Genomic DNA, 22104 nt, shown 5'->3' with positions numbered 1-22104 from the left:
ATCTGCACTGATGCCTGAAACAGAAAATATATACAAAGAGAATCTAAACAGCAAGAAGAAATTAGTGAAGAGAACTGTGATTCATTGCCCTACAACGATTCTCTTTCAGTGAAGGCTAATGTGGATGTGTCTGTATGCCTCTAAACCATATGTTTAAGTTGTACTTAGTTATGTGCTGAAAGACTCATTTTGATAATTTCTGAAAGTCCAGACCTGCTGCAATAATTGTGGTATTCAGTACCCTACAATCAATGACTTACCATGAGGAACTTACAACGCGTCTCAGTGGTAATTAATTGCAAACCAGGCTTATTATCAAGACATGTAAGCATTTCTGGTAGGGATGGTAAGGATGCAGCATAAACGTATGTATCAAAACAGAAAAGCTGTTCGTCTAGTTTTGACCATAATTTTCACGCAATAAATATACAACTCAAAGATTGCAGAACCATTAGCTTTAGCCACAAACACCTGTATTAAAATAGTGAAAGAAAGCAGGAAAATAATAATAAATGTATTGTAACATCCACATACAGGAAAAAAGTAATGCAATATATTTAAGTGATAACTACCAGCTGAGTCAATTATTTGGTCTCATCAAGGTCTTGATAGGAACAAATCTGGAAATGGGTTATAAAATATTTTATAGTTAGACAAGAGATAATAAAACTATGCAACACATAAACACGGTTTTAAATAATGTTTTTGTACGAAGGTAATGTATATGTAGAAATGTGTGGAGCACTTGGAAAAAGAAAATGTTGATTCATGTTACCAATATGACCATATGACCATAATACCAATGCCATGTTCATGGAGGCTGTGTGGTCCAGTGGTTAAAGAAAAGGGCTTGTAACCAGGAGGTCCCCGGTTCAAATCCCACCTCAGCCAATGACTCATTGTGTGACCCTGAGCAAGTCACTTAACCTCCTTGTGCTCCGTCTTTCGGGTGAGACGTAATTGTAAGTGACTCTGCAGCTGATGCATAGCTCACACACCCTAGTCTCTGTAAGTCGCCTTGGATAAAGGCATCTGCTAAATAAACAAATAATAAATGGAATACATTGTTTATATGGACATCTTGAAATGCCACAGCTCCATTTCCACCATGAAACCAGTGTGTAAAACTCAATCTCATCTTGGAATCCAATCTGCATCCAGACATTTCACAAAAGTCTAAGATAACCTGTAGGGTTCACATTTCTTTAGTTGCTATTTATTATTTAATTCACCAACTTCCAGTTCTGCACATAGGCTAGGTTTCAGGGCACAGCAAAGTTGAATACATAAAGTATATCCTATAATTAAAGAACTCATTTAAATGGTATTTTCTCAATTATGTAAACAAGGCTTGCACTGAACCATACACATGGGATATGTGTAAATGTATGCAACATACTTGATATTAAATTTGGACCAAACTATGATTGTTTACATATGATAACTTCCTGATAATGTTTATCTGAACCCCTGGTAATAGACACTCTAGGAACATGTAATTATGCTATTATGCAGCTACAGATTATTATTAGAAATAACAACACTAAATAGTAATACATTTTTTTGCTCAAGCACGCTATAAGATAGAGTCCTAAACTAAAGTGCTACCAATATACTGTATCTTGCAGCACAGTCTGAAGGTTTGAATGATTGCATTAGCACACGGGTTGGACACAAATCGAAGCAGCTGCCCTAACACTGTTAACAGGGTGTGGGGTCAATTCATCATGGGAAGAGTAACCCTTTTTCACAAACGTGTGTGCTACATAACACAATTGTTTGTTCAAACTCCATCAGACAGGCTGTTTATAAGATGCCTAAGAAAATCAGAATACTCACCGAAAAAAAAAAAAAACACGAATTGCTTGCGACACTGTCAAAAAAAATAAAACATGCATTCAAAATTGCAGAAACTTCTTTGTGTTGTCATTCAAGCATTTGTGAATATCCCAGCAGAGCCTTGTACTGGGACCAACACTGACTGAGCTGCCCCTGGCCAGTAAGACACTGCCAGAACACTTGATTAATTTTACAAAACCAGTGATATTAGAAATCATAATACACAAATTCACAGAGGTCTGTCAAGTACCATTGTAGTATATATTTTTTTCATTTTTAGTAAAGGGATAAACAGTTAATGACAGTATAATTGCTGTGCACAGTGAAACCTCGATATTAAGGCCAGTGAAGCTGCCAGGCCTTAATAAGCAGATAGCCTTCTGGTTTTAGTTCTTAAAATTTTCAGTGATATCATGATGCATCCATGTTTTCAGTTCTTTGTAAATACAGTTGGTAGTTTACAGCAAGTTAGTCTTATTAGGGAGGTTATTTAACAGAAGAAAAATACTGAATACAGGGGTGGCCTTCATATTTTAGGTAACTTTACATTGCTGTCAATGAGAGTAAATTGGGACAGTTAAAATATCCTTAAAGTGGCCTTTTTACTCAGGTGGCCTTAAAGTTTACATTATTTAAAAAAGTGTTAATAATAAAAAGTTACAATGCATACTGTTCTCTCTATTAGCACAACACAATTCTCACAAATCCCTTATTGTATTGGTGTCAAACTTAATATTGCTTTCCAGATTTTAATACTATAAGCATGATGGATGCATGTGGTTTGTTCTCCCCATTCACTTCCTTCCTTCCACCTGACCTTGACCCTGAATAGTGCAGCACAGGTAAGACTCAGGGTTGAAATTCTAAGTCCTTAATTTAAAACACACAAATACCGCTAGGTTTAACTGAATAACGTCAGAGAAAAGGGACAGAACGTGGGTGCTGAATTATTTTTTATTGTTTCTCTGATAGACAGATACTTTGGCTGGTGACTGAATCAGTGTGTCTTACAGTTTCATCTCAGGCTGAGATATTCCAACACTGCATGGTGTCATTTGTGTCTGGGAGTCAGGCTCTAGGCTTCCCACAGTTGCATTACCGCATGGTTATGATGTCTCCTTGAACAGTTAATGACAGGGTTTATGGGACAAACAGTGGCCAAGCCTCCTAAAATGTTCTGTTGCAGACTGTGAAAATGTCCATAATATAAGGTTTGTGTAGCCACAGCGACGTGATACAACCTGTTCACTGAATGTAATTGAACGTATGATGTCAGTGTGTTTCCTGGTAAAAAAAATTAAAATCATATGCACTTTTAAAAATGTCATAGCACATACAATACTTAATTTAAAGTGGTAGAATCACATTTAGTTTAACAGAGTTGTACCTAGCTTTATAGGAGTTAAACTATCTTCTATAAAAAACACAATTTGGGAATAAAAGGTCACCTTTTTATATCTGTTATAATTCCTGAGCTATAAACATGCTTTAAGATAGATTTATTTAACATCTTACTGCTGCAAGTACCATGCCTATTTTGGTCTCACAGTGATATAGTGTCAAGTATGTTTCAAGGAGGGCAGAAGCTTGCGTTCCCACAGCCACCTTGGGAATGTAGACTAATTGGATAGTCAACAAGGTTTGCTTGTTTGCTTATAAGACACCAATTAATTATATTTTAGTAAATGTAACACGACTGCAGCTTTAACATTACCTCAGTCTAAGTAAATTTATAATACATTACCTAAAGCACGATCATTAATCTATACTGCACTATTGAAGAAAGTCAGATCGTTCTATTAAATATAGACCTACAATACTGTCATTTTCTCAAGACATAAAAAAATCACAGAACATTTAAAGTGTGTGTGTATGTGTGTGTATATATATATAAGTATTTTAGATATATTTTTGGTTTATTTTTTGTGCTTTAGAATATGAATCATACTGACAATCTTTTCAGAAAAAGGATTCCTGTTTCATGAATAAAACTCCAGCCCATTCTTCTCGCTTTCATCTGATGATGGGATTTGTTGCTGGTCGGAATCTGACTCAAACATGGGGCTTTTCTGCATTCCTTGCTTGGGCTTGCTGTGTATTGGAGTCGAGACAGTGAAGTCGCTGTTCACTACCAGCAGCTCCATGGGATAGGCAGCGCCCATGTTCTGCTTCCCGTGGGCTGAGCTCCTTGCTCTAAAGGCTGCTCGACTGCACGGCTCTCCTGAGGCTTCCTCTAGATTGAGAGCATCGCTCTGGCAAAAAGTATCAAAAAGGGTGTCTTTCATTCTTTTGTTTTCTCTGGAAGCTGACTGCCAAACAATCTCCAGTTCACCTTCCATTTCCCTGAAAAACAGAATACAAATCAATTAACCCTGTCTCAATCTTCTGTTACAATATCTGACACCTTTGAGGACAACTAAGACTGCGATTAAGTAATGTTGAAAGCATTACAGTATAAAGCTCTGTGTTGCCTTTTTACTTTACTTTAAAAGGGTAATGCAATCTTACGTGTCACATACTTGTATCCACTGTGTAGGTCTCACAAATCTAGTTTTTTCACTGTGTGACCCTGGGCAAGTCACTTAACCTCCTTGTGCTCCACCTTTCGGATGAGACGTAATTGTAAGTGACTCATTGTGTGACCCTGAGCAAGTCACTTAACCTCCTTGTGCTCCGTCTTTCCGGTGAGACGTAATTGTAAGTGACTTTGCAGCTGATGCATAGTTCACACACCCTAGTCTCTGTAAGTCGCCTTGGATAAAGGCGTCTGCTAAATAAACAAATAAAAATGATATAACAACACACCGTTTGAGTGTGTGTGCTTTTCCGTGAATGTAGTGCGCATGAAAAATGAGAACAATGACTACTGTCAGACAGAAGAGGTTGAGGACCTACGGGTCCCTGGAGGATAGGCCTGCCCTTTAGGTGTCTGCTTGAGCTCTGAGCCCCATCCTGCCGGATGAGCGGATGAGGTGACCTCTACTGTATGTGAAGATTTTGAGATGTGTATATCTTTTGAGCTGATGCATAGTTCACACACCCTATTCTCTGTAAGTCGTCTTGGATAAAGGCATCTGCTAAATAAACAAATAATAATAATAAAAAGCAAACATGTATTTCCTTTTAAAATAATGGTGCTATACCATGTTTAGGAGAGCTCTCAGTTCGCAAGCAATGTGAAGAGGAGGAAAGAAGTATAACTGACTACATGACAGCATGGCATTCATATTGAAAATTTCCATTACACGAGAGTAGATGTTAAAACTTCATGCTGATTTGAACTCGGCTCTCGCCAAGATAAGCACCAACTAAGACGTAGCTTTACAGTAAACTAATGTGATCCATATGTGTCTCCATCCATTTGCGCTTCCTTCCATATGATGATGTAGATATCCTTCTGTCTGGTGTTAATGGCTGAAGTGTAATGCTGGCTCCAGGGATCAGCTTATTTTGCCTCCCTGGCGCATCAGCACACACAACGGCTGCAATGCTGGCTCCGGGGATCGACCACAGTGTGGCCTCCCCAGCGCATCAGCATGACAAGTAGGGTACATCTCTGGGGTCTTCAAGTGGGCACCTTCCATCCTCAGTGTTTCGTCGACTAGCCCACAACACCTCAAGAGGGCTCGACGGTGATTCTGGTGTCCCAGCATACTTACCTGTACATCAGCGTTTCTTTCTTTCTATTGTGCTTGAGATCCCCAGCCAGAATCTTTCCGTCTCAACCACAGCCAGTTGCTGCTCCTCTCTGCTGCTTCTGATAAGTTCTTCACTGTGCGACGCAACTTTTGGCCACTGAATCCGACGTCTCTGAGAAACCGGGTTGTAGAGTGTGCCACAAATCCTCGACAACCCACCTCCACTGGGTAAACCCGGACTCTCCATCCACATGGCAAAACATCAGCACAGACCTCTTCTCATTTCAGGGGCAAACACTTGCATTGTCAATGAGAACATCACCCCTCCCAGACTTACGCCATCATAATTAATGAACTACAAATGAAGATATTTATTAATCAAATCAGACACTGTCAGTTAGCTAATGCGTAATCTTTCAAAGCACATTGCTAGTCTTTAAATTATTTGAACACTCCAATCAAACTGCATTTGATGTAGAGCTACACAGGGCATGACTATGTAGGCAGTGCTTTTCATCTTGTTAAGTTGGTCCAACTGTAATATTCAGTCCAACAGGTACTGAAGAATTTACTGTTGTTTAGTAAGGTGAACCTTAGATAGCAGTCAATTAAAGATCTGGGGTTCATTCAATGGGTCTAAATACCATCACTTAACCAGGACCTGGTGTTAAATACTAAAGAGACTCTCATACATTGATAGAAGCTTTACTCTCATTATCATAGTACTCACAGATCTACATTTTAAGCATCTAAACAGTAGTATTTTGATCTGCCCCTGATTAGTTCAATTGACTAGACCCTGTGATATCTACAGATATGCTAGTTTCCAATAAGTCAAAGAAGGCACAAGCTAGCAAACTCGGAAATGCATGCACTTTGATTCAACAAGTTCTGTAGACCTAGAAAATAGACACTTGAAAAGGAGACACAGTAATCAAGGGGCATCTATATATGTAATAAGTCAGAATACTTATAGAGGGAAGTGCATATCTGATATGTCCTTGTGAACAACCTCAATTCATTTTTTCCTGCTATAACAAATAAAGTCGAAATGGACAGTGTATTCTCGTCACAGCTTTATTCACTGAAGGCCTAGAGTGCACTAGTGCTGTCACAATTCTGAACAAAAGGCAATCTGCACATCTGGACTGTGGCTATTATTCATATTCTTGCACCTTCAATGATGATTCATGTGCCCCCTCCTTCGCTGAATCATTGTAAGGACACGTTGCAGAATGTAATAACATTTCTGTTCCCTTGTTAGTGTAACTCCTTTGAGCCATGCCAACACTCCATGTCATTTATCTTGACTCCTATGCAGACCCTAGGTATATGTCACCAGTGTGAAAATACACTGAACCTTTTTTTTTTTTTTTAAATCAGTTGACTCAAATTTTCCAAGCATCATGTCAGACAAAAAAAAAAACAAAATAAAACTGTATCCCATTTTAAGCCCAGATTTTTTTATCATGTTAAATCAGAATGTTCTGCCTTGTATGCAGCATGTTTACATCACTGAATTAAATGCAAATTCATAGCTAGATAAGGCAGTTTATTTTAAAAAGTGTCACATTTTTTTCTTTTCTTTTTCTTTTTTTTTTTAATCGAGTTCAGGAGCTGCTCTTCAGTTTTGAGTTGCTTGCCACAGACATAAGTAACATGGGTTACATCGACCAAAGTGTCTATAAAATTAAGAGCATGTACCTTCGAGTGATCAGCTTTCTTTGGATCATTCTGTACAGCTGGCAATACATAGCTGTTCACTAGATGGTGCTTGTACTTAGAAATAGACACCTTGGTTAATCTAGATCTACTCCAGGAAAAAAACATACTAACAAACAGCCCCTGAACTCAGGTAAAAGCACCTTATAACAGACATTAAGTCAATGATATTTAATTTTAAATTGAGATGATTTACTCCCTTCATCAGCTCTACATTTGCAGAATTGCTCTTAGCGAAATACTTTGAATTAACAATTGATTTTTTATTATCATTATTTAACTATCCTACATCATTATGTACCAGCAAATACAATCAGCAGCACACATCTAGCTGCATAATAAAGAGACTTGTTTACCTCTGTAGCATACACATTTACAGTTTTTAAATTGACTGTCTGTCATTTGACTGATGAATTTGCAACAACTGTTGAGAGATCTAGCACTGAATACAATTTTGAATTACCGGATCTCATTTTGCATTGTTAAGCAGATGCGGAACATGATCTGAGTAAACCTATTCTCAGAATGGAGCTGTTTAATTTAGGTTTAAACACACTGTCCATGTAAACAGAATACTCCATGAACATTTATAGTGCATTGGAAATTTCACTTATTTAGGATGGCTGAAAACAACCCAGGCCATTTTCATTTGTTTAATAACTACTACATATATATACTGTATATATGGAGGTAACAATAGTGTTCCAGAGGGGCATTTAATTTTTCACTATGAGCTGAGTCTGCAGCACATATTTAATATATGAACCAGACCAAGAAAATAAGTGAGGCAAGTTTGGATAGTAAATATGACTTTATATATTTTGATTAAATATAGCAGATACAGCATAAGTAAATAAATAAATAACAGAAAATGTTTTTGAAGTTCACACCGCATAGTTATCAAAGTCTTTTTGGCATACAGCTCTCCGTCTGGCTTGCTGACTGCTGCATAATACAGTTTAGATCCCTGTCGTCATATTTGTTTACATCGACGAGTCGAATTTGTGTGAATTTCAGAAAGTCCGAAAACAGTGTCAGTGACGTTTTAATCATCATTTTACTGTTTGGAGCATCTTTCTTTTGTAGTTTTGTAATTCATTTTCTGTTAAGTCACAGTATCGCCGTTCAGCAGTTTTTTTTCACATTCAGCCATTTTCTATTGTTGTGAGGAGTGGAAATGAAGGGCGTTCTTTTGAAAAGGGGCGGGACTGACAATGATGTGAACCAATCACATGTCAGAGGGAGACTTTTGACAAAGTCCCACATAAAAGATTAATTCTCAAACTGAACGCAGTAGGGATTCAAGGAAATGCATGCACATGGATTAGGGAGTGGTTAACATGTAGAAAACAGAAAGTACTGATTAGAGGAGAAACCTCAAAATGGAGTACCACAGGGATCAGTATTAGGTCCTCTGCTATTCCTAATCTACATTAATGACTCTGGTATAGTAAGCAAACTTGTTACATTTGCAGATGAAACAAAAATAGGAGTGGCAAACACTGTTGCAGAAGCAAAGGTCATTCAAAATTATCTAGACAGCATTCAGAACTGGGCAGACACATGGCAAATTACATTTAACAGAGAAAAGTGTAAGGTACTGCATGCAGGCCATAAAAATGTGCATTATAAATATCATATGGGAGATACTGAAATTGAAGAAGGAATCTATGAAAAAGACCTAGGAGTTTATGTTGACTCAGAAATGTGGGGAAGCTATAAAAAAAAGGCCAACAAGATATAGATATATAGTGAAAAGTGTTGAATTTAAATCAAGGGAAGTAATGTTAAAACTTTACAATGCATTAGTAAGACCTCATATAGAATATTGTGTTCAGTTCTGGTCACTCTGCTACAAAAAGAATATTGCTGCTCTAGAAAGAGTGCAAAGAAGAGTGACCAGAATTATTCCGGGTTGAAAAGTCATGTCATATGCAGAGAGGCTAAAAATTGAATCTATTCAGTCTTGAACAAAGAATACGCGGCGATCTGATTCAAGCATTCAAAATTCTAAAAGATATTGACAATGTCGACCCAAAGGACTTTTTCGACCTGAAAAAAGAAACAAGGACCAGGGGTTACAAATGGAGATTAGATAAAGGGGCATTCAGAACAGAAAACACTTTTTTTTTTTTTTACAGAGAATTGTGGGATTCTGGAACCAACTCCCCAGTAATGTTGTTGAAGCTGACACCCTGGGATCCTTCAAGAAGCTGCTTGATGAGATTCTGGGATCATTAAGCTACTAACAACCAAACAGGCAAAATGGGCCAAATGGCCTCCTCTCATTTGTAAATTTGTTATGTTTTTATATTGCCTGGTGTAAGGATGTTAGGACAATAGTTCAATCGATTTTAACCATTCACAGGCCAGAATTTCCAAGTACTGATTCATATATATATATATATCACACACACACACACACACACACACAAACATACATACATACATACATACATACATACATACATATAGAAGATACTCCCTCCTGTACAATTTAAACACATTTCAAATAGTCAGCAAAGCCCAATATATTCAATTTAACCCTATAACTGGCATGGGCTTTTAGAATCCCCCCCGCCGCTCTGATCTGCAGAGAAATGTGTTTAAATTGTACAGGAGGGAGTATCTTCTATATGTATGTATGTATGTATGTATGTATGTTTGTGTCAGTCAATCAGTACTTGGAAATTCTGGCCTGTGAATGGTTAAAATCGATTGAACTATTGTCCTAACATCCTTACACCAGGCAATATACGAACATAACAAATTTACAAATGAGAGGAGTACTTTCTGGACTGGCTGTGTGGTCCAGTGATTAAAGAAAGGGGCTTGTAACCAGGAGGTCCCCAGTTCAAATCCCACCTCAGCCACTGACTCATTGTGTGACCCTGAGCAAGTCACTTAACCTCCTTGTGCTCTGTCTTTCAGGTGAGACGTAATTTTAAGTGACTTTGCAGCTGATGCATAGTTCACACACCCTAGTCTCTGTAAGTCACCTTGGATAAAGGCGTCTGCTAAATAAACAAATAAAAATGATATAACAACACACCGTATGAGTGTGTTTGTGTTTTTCCGTGAATGTAGTGCGCATGAAAAATGAGAACAATGACTACTGTCAGACAGAAGAGGTTGAGGACCTATGGGTCCCTGGAGGATAGGCCTGCCCTTTAGGTGTCTGCTTGAGCTCTGAGCCCCATCCTGCAGGATGAGCGTATGATGGGACCTCTACTGTATGTGAAGATTTTGAGATGTGTATTATTATCAAAGTCTTTTTGAGACCACAGATATTACTTGACTGAGCTGGATTCAAACACAGGTCTCCAGGGGTGAAAGGAATGAAAAGTCAACCATAGTGCCCTATAATCTATTTAAATGATTGACATCCAAATATCTTTACTCAATGGAAACTGGAATTGATATTCCTTATACACATACAAAAGAAAAAAGGAATACGGTTTGGAAATGTAAACAACAACTAACAAACTCTTAGTCTGTCACACTTCCTCTATGTAAATTCTCATGACAGTGTAGTGAGTCGTTAATTAAGAGTCTGAAATTGAATGGCTTCTGCTTCATTGCTTCTGCTTACTAAAGCTCTCCATTACAATTGTGTCAGGGAGTTCAAAATGCATGGCCACCTGCTGCCAGATCAGATCTTCTACAGTCCAGACTAGTCTTCCACACAGCAATCAAATCAATGCACCAACAGTTTAACAGTAAAAATGTATTTATTTTTTCATGTTTGTGTTTCGGAGCAAATGCTAAAGAAAAAGCCTACAACCAATAAACACTGAAAACCTCCTGAAACAAGAAAAAAATTAAACCTCTACTTATCCCATGAATGAGCCTTGCTGATTGGCACTCAGATTTTCATGAGCCATGGACCATGTGGTATATGCAAGCTGCTTGGGCTTTTAGTGGTTACACTGCTTAACTCTGAGACTGTTCCCATTTTTAAATCTCGTTTTTTAAACTGACTTCACTTATCAATGAAATTGATAAAATGAATATCTATAAAGCGCTTTGGGAGGGGCTTGGTCTTAAGTGAAATGTTGTTTTACGTAACAACACTTCCAGACAGTGCATAGTGCTATGCAAATATTACAGTGCAACACATGTCTTGATAACAGACCACTGGGGAAATAATAAACACAGAAAAAGTAATAAAAAATAGAAGCCTATTTTTTAAATTAAAGAACTGTTAGATGTGTACTGTGCAATAATTCCTAGGCTTTTAAAAAAAAATGAACACATCAGTGGGTGGGAGACCACCCCCTACACTGCAGCAAAACAGAGACACATTTATTATAGTCTAAATAATCCAGACAGTTGGAAAAAAAATCATGAACTAGATGGCAAGACTCTGCCTGCCTGCCAAAAAAAAAAAAGCAAGGGGTTTGTGCATTTGGCCTCAGAAAACCGTGAAAGTCACATTAATTTAGATCTGATTCAAATCTCTACTGAGAGGAGCTGGTATTGACGTTTCTTATTTTAGCTTCCAGACACACTCAGTCAAAGGTGCTGTTAATAACCAAACTGGAACATTACTGTAGATGGTTTCCTCTCCCTATATTCTGCGTTTTTCAAAATTGTTACACACACTATAATCATTCCAGGTTTGCAGGACTTTAAAATCTCACCCCAATTTAGTCTCCTCCTTCAGCTAGCAGGCCACTGTGCTTTACACTTGAACACTCTTCCGCTTGGACGGCTAATGAATGGTGCTGAAACACTGAAAGCAACCATTCTTCCTGGTTGCTCTCCAAGGTTCTGAACCAGCTAAGGATCCTTACTTGATCTCCTGGGACTTGAACTGAATGGACAATCCTCTGGAGCACAGAAGCCAAACTCCAGCATTTCTATTTTGTTAGACCTGTGTTTGATTTTTGGAAATATGTTTGAACTAGCTAGAAATTGCTTTGCTGATGTAGTTATTAGAATTAAGGACAACGCTTGTTGATTACGTTAATAGCAGGAATATAAAATGTGTGCTGAGGCAGATTTACAAGTCAGCAAAATAAATTGCATTTACAAGGATGTACAGATTTCTGTATCTGATGATCACAGACTGGATTTTGTACCCCCGTACTACAGCATTCTCTTAAAAACTAGTTCATGGAAAGTCACAATTTAGCTTAATAAATTCACAATGAAAAATAACTGACAGAGATCGACAAAAACGGTTTTGTTTTTTTTGTATCTACCTTCATGATCTACCTTCACTAGCATGAGTAAACCAGAGGAAGAGGCAACAGTATTGGAAAAAACAACAGCAAACCCAATACACCACATACCAAGCTACTCCATACAGTAACCTAGCCAGGAAGGGGTATATTATTTTGTAAACTAAAGAAAACTCAGTAAATCAATGTTGACTTGGATTAGCACCACAGTCGGATGATGTTTTGAGAAGATGTGAAGTCTGAATTAAAAGAGACATATGTGAATATGGGTGAGAAGAGCTGGACATGTACTAAGGTGTAATCTGAGTCTAATGGAGGCTGTGTGGTCCAGTGGTTAAAGAAAAGGGCTTGTAACCAGGAGGTCCCCGGTTCAAATCCCACTTCAGCCACTGACTCATTGTGTGACCCTGAGCAAGTCACTTAACTTCCTTGTGCTCCGTCTTTCGGGTGAGACGTAGTTGTAAGTGACTCTGCAGCTGATGCATAGTTCACACACCCTAGTTTCTGTAAGTCGCCTTGGATAAAGGCGTCTGCTCAATAAACAAATAATAAAATAATAATAATGGGACCTGGCTATACACTTTATAAACAGACGTTTATTCAGGATGTCCCTGAATTGTCCTAATGAGACTTTGGGGATAATTAGGTTTAGGAACATTACTGCCTCATTTTGTAATGGTTTTGTCAGTTTATCTGACAGTACATGGAGGTGTTTTGACGACATTCGGTTTGTCTCTATCCACAGCAAACCTATTTGAATTGGGAACCGGGTCAAACCTATTAGGATTGCAGGCTGGATGGAACTGGCCTCTCCAAATTGATGTATGGAAGACGTGACAAAAAGTGGCATTATAAATGGAAACTATGTTGTGTTTCTGAATGGTGGATCTGCCCATTATCACATACGCAATCTGTAAAGTGCCCTTTGCCCACACCTCCTTGTCGTTTCATTGTTTGGTCCGCCTCTCCTGCCTCCACCTTGCAGCGTGCATTGTCCAGGGTGTCTCTTGCTGCCACCTGACTATAAGGTGTAATAAATCAGTACGTCACAGTTCATGGTGGTACAATTAAGAGAGGTAAGGTTGCAGATTTAATTGCAGACAGTGGACAGGAATGGTAGTGTCCCCTAAACTTGTTAGTTTAAAGAAAATTGTTTTAGATTTATAGTAAGATAATGAAAGTAAATGCATTTCACATTGTAATTTGCTGTTTTTATTAGAATTTAAAAGCAATGATACCACAGTATGTACACAGGACTGTCTTATACTTGAAAAGAAACCGAGTGAAGACGTAACTTCTGCTATGTTCAATGTAGTTCAAACGATAAAATAGGATAAGTTCATGTTATTAGTATTTTTAACACAAAAGCGGCAATCTTTATTTGTAGTAAAGAAGTCAGCTTGTAACATGTTACATGTAGTGTTGTTTTAATAGTGATATTTAATCTATCAGTCAGAGTATGTGCACAATTAATTAATTATGTATCTCAAGTCCCAAGTGGTATACATCTGTAGAAATACTCCAAAAACTGAACCGCCTCCTTCGAGAGTTTCACACCAACATCTGGAGACTGAATAGAGTTTACAGATGTTTCTTAAAACATATATGGACTAGCCTTTGGTTTAATGCAATACAATCCCATGTAGGACACTATATCCTATATGTTTTTCTGTTTTCCCCTGCTACAAACACTATTGGTACTGACACAGATGCTTGCAACCTTCAGGGTAGATAGTAAATGACTTTCTTGTAAGTGGCTTGATCTACTTTGAAATAAGCATCACTATAGGATAAATCAATGGTTTTATTGCATTAGGATTTCTTTTTTTTCAGATTCTGCTAAGATTTCTACAGGGTATGCCTGATTAATCTGTTGCTGATGTACTAATCCCAAACAACAATTTCTATCACACTGATCGCTTAAGCCTTAAGGTAATTCATTTAAAGTCACAGAGTTTGTATGCTGTGTTGTGCACTACAAAACGCATTCAAATCAATCAATATACAAGGTTGGTATCCTGGTTTTAGCAGGTTGTCTTATTTCAATATTTATAGGACGGTAACACATGAGTTAAAATAGTGGTCAATAATTTAGTGTATAAAATTAAATAATTTAATAAAGCTTTTAATTTAAGAGATTCCATTTGAATACAAGATTTTCAGACTTGGTTTGAGCTTTGAAAGCCACCACTGCTGTCTTGCCCCTGACAAAGATTGCACACTTATTTCAATGGCACTTCAGTCTATGCAAGCTACTGTACTGTGCCACAATACCAAGAAGGCACTTGACTGATGCATATATAAACAGTACTTTTTAATATTGCTTGCTGTTTTGGAATACATCCTCATTGACATGAAATCGATCTAACTAATATCATAAACAATTGAACAATTTGTATATCCTGATGGATAATTTACAATTTAATGCCTGTTGTATGTTTTTACTAACCATTTACTTATTTATGTATTTTTGTACTTGCAAAATGTAGAAACAAAATGACCATTCCTAACCTGAAAAGCTGACTAATCTACTGTGGCTTAGTAGTTTTCAGTAGGCTTACATGGAATAAGATGCAAGCTGTTGCAGCAAAATACAACATTTTCTCAGTCTGACATAAATCTGGTATAATTCGCTTTAGCTTTGGTTTTGCCATTCATTGATAAATCTCTGGAAAACAGGCCATCCACAACTTACAGAATTGGATTGCTGGATGGCTTTTAGGAGAAAATATTAAAAATAAAATGATTGTTTCTAACTTTAACAATATATATGAAATAAATAAATAAAACTGAGATCTCCTACATGGTTATACTATAGAAACTTGACTGATATTAATAACATGCACATGTATACAACATTGAAAGTAATACCAACCATGGCACTCACCAATGCAGAAAGCCCCTGCAATGGTAGGAAAAATAGTACTGCGATTTACCACTTGATTATTTTATAAAGCAAACTGAAATTCTCTTTCATGATTCTGAACCGAGTATACCTTCTCAACAGAAAGATAAAACAATCATCACCTACAATTAATGACAAGGCACAGCAATGGTAATTTTCTACATAAATTGCAATGATTTGTAATCCAATAACTGATGAATGTCTGATGCCTTCCAGATGTCACGTTTATTTACATACAGCTAACAGAGTTGCTGAAAGCGAACCAAATGTACACAAGTGTTCATACATCCTCTCTACAGCAAAGCTCCAATTACTGCTCCAAGGCAGTCTATTTATTTATTTTTTAATAGCCCGCTACACTAAAACGTCCTTTTCATCTCTCAATCAGACATGTGGGTGAAAAGCAATTAGTGACCTTAGGGAACTAGCATGTTATTGTCGTATGCAGGAATGAGTTTTAAAGGCTCATCTGTTAATGCCAGCAAAACAACGAAGGTGTTCCATGTGATACAGCGTGTTCTGTGAGGTGACAAAAATTAGGAAAAGATTGCAAAACCTTAATAAGGCTTTAATAAGACTGACACTTAATTACAGTCTATTCTTGAGCCTTGACTTCAGAATATATTCTATACACACACAAAGCATACATACAGTACATACACCTGCACTATATAAATGTTCTTCATTCAGCTGTAGCATGGCAACCAGCATCTCCAGTCATGCATAAAAAAGTACATAGATTTATTTCAATCCACAGTCAGACTCAGTGGAAAGGAAATCAAGTCACAAAGGCAGGAATGTCATCCCATGAGTAATTCTTCCAGCATCTTATTTCTTTTGAAAGTTAACGCCCAGGATAACTGCTTACGACATGGAGACACCCAGGCTCTCACAACCAACTGGAGGCAGGCCCTTAATTATGTCATAATTGTCATCTGCAGTGTCAGTAATCTCAAGGGGCGTTCGTATAGTAACCCTCAGAAAAGGTTTACTGTGGTAAATTTGCACAGTACCTCTGCAGTTTCCCATTCTTTTACTATGAATGTACTTTTCTTTACCATGGTTTTTACAATGCTTAACATACTTTTATCCTGCAGAGCATATTTATTGTCCATGTTTAAATGCCCAGCTCCAGGCATCACAAACACTAGCCCAGGCCTTCCCAAACTTTTTTTTTACCCGAGGCCCACCTGCTCAGCTGCATTAGGCACTGCGGCCCACTATTAGCACTCCTTGGGAAAATGTCCAATTAAAAACATTTTATATGTTTAAACCTGTAACATTATAAATAAACCTAATCTAAACTGTCCTGTATTCATTTGAACAAATATTGTGAAAGATAGAAATCACACAGAATATGCATTGAGTGAAAATCATTTTTGAAACACTTTAAAATTTTAGATGTTTTTATCAAACCTTTAAACTAGGTATCTTTGTATAATTGAAAATGTTAGAAATGCATTTATTTTTCTTGGTCATCAAACAAGAAAGAAGTGCATGTCTCTTATTATTCCAATTCATAAATACCTGAACAGGAATCAGTTGAGTAAAACCAGTACAACGTGCACAAAAACACAACTCTTAAATCCAAATTTCTGAACACTGTGTAACTAAAACGTCCAGCCGTTCCCTCTCATGCTGAACTGTCATGCACAAAAAAGACGAATGTGCACAATACAGAAGGAAACGAGAGAAAAATACATTATACAGAAGGAAACGAGAGAAAAACACAGAATACAGAAGGAAACGAGAGCTTTGCATAAGTTACTTTTTTCGCCACTCCTCTTTACAACCAAATCCAACTTGCAAAATCACATTCAGTTGGCTTGCAACCCCCCCCCCCCCCCCCCCCTGCATTTCTAGGTACACCCCCTACTGCGCCACTCAACCAAAAGAAAACTTCTGAAAATAAATCCACCTGCAGCGGAATTTGAATCAGTCAAAAAATGTTATTATTATTATTATTATTATTATTATTATTATTATTATTATTATTATTATTATTATTACTGATAGGAAATGGAAAACAAGTAAGGCCACTGTTTTAATCTCAGAGGATAAATTAGTCTGGTTACATTAACAAGACAGCTAGGTGGTCTGACAAATGTATCCTTCTGGAAACTAGGATTTCACTTTAATTTACGAGGGGGCAATGTTAGATAAATGCTGTTATAAATATAATAGAAGGTACAAATTAGCAGTAAATATGATACATGTTAGTCATAATGATTGAGGCAGTTGCATAACTAATATCCAGTGCTTTTAAAAACTTTTAATATTATGTACACTGTCAATATTTTAATCTGATACAAATAGTAGTCCTTCAGGAGCCTTACATTACTGAATATTACTTTCACAATTCTCTATAGTAATTGCCATAAAACAGGCCTGCAAACTGGAACACAACCTTTTATCAGTTTTAACAGTATTTAGATCTACTACCACAGTAACATTGTGAAATATTTCCAATTGGTTTGATCAGCTACATAAGAGACACACACACAGGTGATGAATCTAGAACTACTACAAGCAACGTAAATTGGCAAACATTTCAAGTAGAAGTCTTTTTCAATGTACTCAAATCTGAAAGTCTGAAAAAGAGTCGAAAATGTATGTCATTGAATTAAGTTTTTTTTTTGTTTTAGTATTACTAAAATCAGCACTATTTAGTGTTTAATAATGTTTGATGAATTTTGTATCCATAATGAATAATAGTCAGTGTAAGTAGGTGCAATTTATTTTTTCGTTTGTTAAGTGTTAGAACCCCTCATTTACAAAGTTGTCTTCAGTTTATCAAAAAAAAAAAAAAAGTTTAAGCTTCAGCACACAAAAAAAGTAAGTATTGACAGCTTTTAGCCTATAAATGGAAAGTAGCGTCTATTGGGACCCAGACAAGCCTCATTGTACACTGTTTAACATGTTCAAGGTATTGACACGCAGACAACCTGGCAGAGTACTGAAAGCTCACTCAGATTTTAATAATGACACATACAGTACTAAAGGAAGGGAATTAATGGAATGTGTCAGTGTCTTCCATCAGGAAAGCCAAAGACACAATTCCAGCTTGAACACCCACAACGGATATATTTAGAAGAAGCCTTTTGCAAAGTATCATCTGTGTCTGCCCTATTGTGTTCCTCCCTTCCCCCGTCTCTGTACAACACTAACCCACTAGTTACTAACTGTGTTCAAACCTGGACTCAATTTCATTGGCCCTTCGGCCTGCCATCACTTTTAATCTCTTCGCCAACCAAAGCCGATCACTTATTTTCACCCTTTCTGATGGCCTATAACATCTGGTATCGAAATGAGGTCCGTTGTGTCAAAGACCTGTATATTGAAGGTACCTTTTCTGTAGATCAAATGTTTGAAAGAGTTGTTCAAATGAAACAAAGTCATTTCTTTCATTGTATTCAAATTTGTGATTTTGCATTGCCCGTCCCTATCATCAATAAAAACTGCATGGGAGCAGGATATAGGCCTTGAGTTTCCGGATGATGTGTGGGACTCCATTCTCAGTAGAATACACTCCTCGTCAATTTGCGCCCGACATGGGTTGATACAATTCTAAATTGTCAGGATTGGATAAAATGGTGACATGCTTCCCAGAGTTTCAGAAACGCACCTCACCTGTGACGGGTGCAAACAAGAACCTTCCTCACTCGTACATATGTACTGGACCTGTCCCAGGCTGGTCATGTGTTTTTGAGACACTTTTTAAAAGTACCCATCGATCTTTTCCACTTACAGCTCTGTTTGGTGTTGTGCCCAGCGATACTTTCTTAAAGTTAAAATCACCCTGGCCTTTGCCACCTTGTTGGCAAGATGCCTGGTGATTTTATTTTATTCTGTTTTTCTGAAAACTGGAAAAGCAATAAACAGACTTGAATTTTCTTCCATAACCTTTAGACTATAAGTTTTTAGAAGTTGTTAAAGGTGCATAACAACATTCTCTCTCTTATTTTTCTTTTGTTTCCCAGAGTTTGCTGGACAGGAATATTTAACTTATACAATATTGAATTGTATCTGTTTACTCACTCATGAAATGCTGTGCCCACCCCTAGTATTACTATTTACTGTATATGTAAATTAAGAACAGACTTTGTGTGAGAATAAACAGATATCAAATATTATACAAAGGAGTATAAAGCATTTCCTTAATGAAAAACAGCATATACAAGGAAGATGTTTCTTCATTTTTTTCATACTGAAAACAGAAAAAAGGCATAGACATTGCATTTATTGGCACCCCTTGAAAATATGTTAGACACATTGTGACTCTGAATACATACTGGTGTTTAACAGCTGTCAAAACCATGTGGAAGCTACCAACATGGCAAAAGGCTAAATGTTTCTGTAAACATTATTCACAAAGCATAAGCCCGGTCAACTCTAAAAACAATGAACTGCCCACCATTCACATTCTGACTACCAAGGAAATGCCTTCTAATTGTGGTTCAATTCCATTTTTTAAATTTTTCATAACATACTGAATATAGTTGTACCACATTACCTTGACAGTGACCGTGACCACAGGGACAACAGTACTCATGTACATAAAAAAAAAAAAAAAAAAAAAAAAAAAAAAAAATTATATATATATATATATATATATATATATATATATATATATATATATATATATATATATATATATATATATATATATAGATCCTATTTCCATTCGGTTTGAACCAGTGCAACGTTTGCATGTTTCAGCAGTTTGCTAGTTTTATTCCATAACATTGTTTTAGGCCTTCACCATCGTACTGGTGAAAACTGAGCAGAAACTGGCCGCCCAATGCTTCATTATTTTGGGATCTGCCTCAGGAAGGTTTAAGCTGTAAGGCCCCTTTGAGCAACACCCACTATGAACAGCAGTCTTGTTTTTAGATCCCCGAGAGACTAATCTTCACCCTACCAGAAAAGAGCCCCCTCCCACTAAGGATAAAGATCTGCAAAAATCACCATGGGCCATATGAAGAGAGTGCAAACAACTGTAACAGCAGAACACTGTTTTTTCTGAATAGTTTATTTATTTTACTGTTAGTTACTTATTTGTACTGTAATTCTTGATATGTATTTTTTGTATACAACTGTAAGTCACCCTGGGTAAGGGTGTCTGCTAATAAATAAATAAATAAATAAATAAATAAATAAATAAATAATAAAGCAAACTTAGTGCTACTATCAGTATGATGAAAAAGCGGATGACCATGATGTATATGAACAGTATAGAATAGGTAATGGCAATGGATAGTTTAATGAAAAATTGGATCAGTGCTATAGAAGACCTAGATTTTATTAGGTAAGCAAAGGAGTACATGGTAAGGTTTTAAAATGACTGATTTACAGTAAGTGGAATCTTTTTTTTTTTTTTTTTGTCCTTCAGATACATGTAAATATACAAGAGCAACATGCCACTGAATGATGTATTGAAATTGAACCCTCCATATGTCTTCCCAATCTCATACTTGTAATAGCTGAATAATGTTAATACCAAATTCTAGATGAATGCAAAAATAAGAACATAAGAACATAAGAAAGTTTACAAATGAGAGGAGGCCATTCAACCCATCTTGCTCGTTTGGTTGTTAGTAGCTTATTGATCCCAGAATCTCATCAAGCAGCTTCTTGAAGGATCCCAGGGTGTCAGCTTCAACAACATTACTGGGGAGTTGGTTCCAGACCCTCACAATTCTCTGTGTAAAAAAGTGCATCCTATTTTCTGTTCTGAATGCCCCTTTATCTAATCTCCATTTATGACCCCTGGTCCTTTTTTCAAGTCAAAGAAGTCCCCCGGGTTGACATTGTCTATACCTTTTAGGATTTTGAATGTTTGAATCAGATCGCCGCGTAGTCTTGTGTGACATACAAATGTACAGGACAGACCCACGTATCCCCAGAATCTAATATTCCCAATAACTTATGTTAATTTAGTCACCTAGTTTCATCATAATTGCAAGAATATTTTAGATATATGGAAAATGTAGTGTGACATACAGTACATATGCTCAGACGGCTGCCTCCACTATATTCCCAACACCTGGGATTCTACCCCCTGCGGGTGATAAGGCAGCTCCATATCTTTAGGCTGACCTGTGCTTCTAAATTCTAAAGTCTGTTTCCAAGATTCAATACTGGCTCAGCTCGATTTAGTGCCACACCATGCCATAATCAAGACAAGCACAGGCACTTTTCATAAAATATAACACCAAAATATAATATAAATATGTATTGCATAACAAATATCCATAATGCCATAAATATTGAAACAGGTTCAACATGCTTTGAAACAAAGTCATCTAAAAAGGTATACATATTTTAACATTATGAAAACTAACAAGAAGTTGTTTCTCGTTTGTTTGTATCAGTGTTTTGCACTTGGCCTACAGTCAGACACATGCAACACATACACAATCCCTATATATTTGGTGAAAAGTGTCAATTAAGTTGACATTTTCTGCTTGTCATTCATTGTGTCATAATGAACAAAGTTAATCCTGCATTCTCCAAATACTGCAAGAACTGTGCTCTATTTTGTGACTGTAGATGACACACTGTTTGAGTTCCAGTCTATTTTTTATACATTTTCTTAGTAAAGCAAGAATCATTAAGTGAATGCTTGAACAGGCCAATCCTTCTGGTTCCATTCACATTGACAATAGAGCTGACCTGAGCAGGCTATCACAGAAACACAAAACTGTTAGTCAGTGTCAAAGACAAATCTCCTGTACCCAACGCTGAAACAAAATATTAAAAAAAACAACCAAAAAAACCCTGTTTGTTTTCCTTCTAGCAAAAGAACATTCCT

General features: G+C 36.9%; 1 protein-coding gene across 1 annotated transcript in view; it reads right to left on the bottom strand.

The window, feature by feature from the left end:
* Window positions 1–1859: 1859 nt before the first annotated feature.
* The window catches only part of LOC117424307 (centrosomal protein of 89 kDa-like), a 123713-nt gene continuing 103468 nt past the window's right edge, over window positions 1860–22104 (bottom strand). Inside the window, exon 20 of the mRNA XM_034040531.3 lies at window positions 1860–4182. Within this exon, the coding sequence (XP_033896422.3) occupies window positions 3819–4182 (364 nt within the window). The 3' untranslated portion in view covers window positions 1860–3818. The remainder of the gene's footprint in view (window positions 4183–22104) is intronic.

Source organism: Acipenser ruthenus, chromosome 19, assembly GCF_902713425.1.
Source record: "Acipenser ruthenus chromosome 19, fAciRut3.2 maternal haplotype, whole genome shotgun sequence".
Taxonomy (NCBI): Eukaryota; Metazoa; Chordata; class Actinopteri; order Acipenseriformes; family Acipenseridae; genus Acipenser; species Acipenser ruthenus.
The sequence above is the reverse complement of the archived record's forward strand: the minus strand, read 5'-3'. Positions and strand labels throughout refer to the sequence as shown.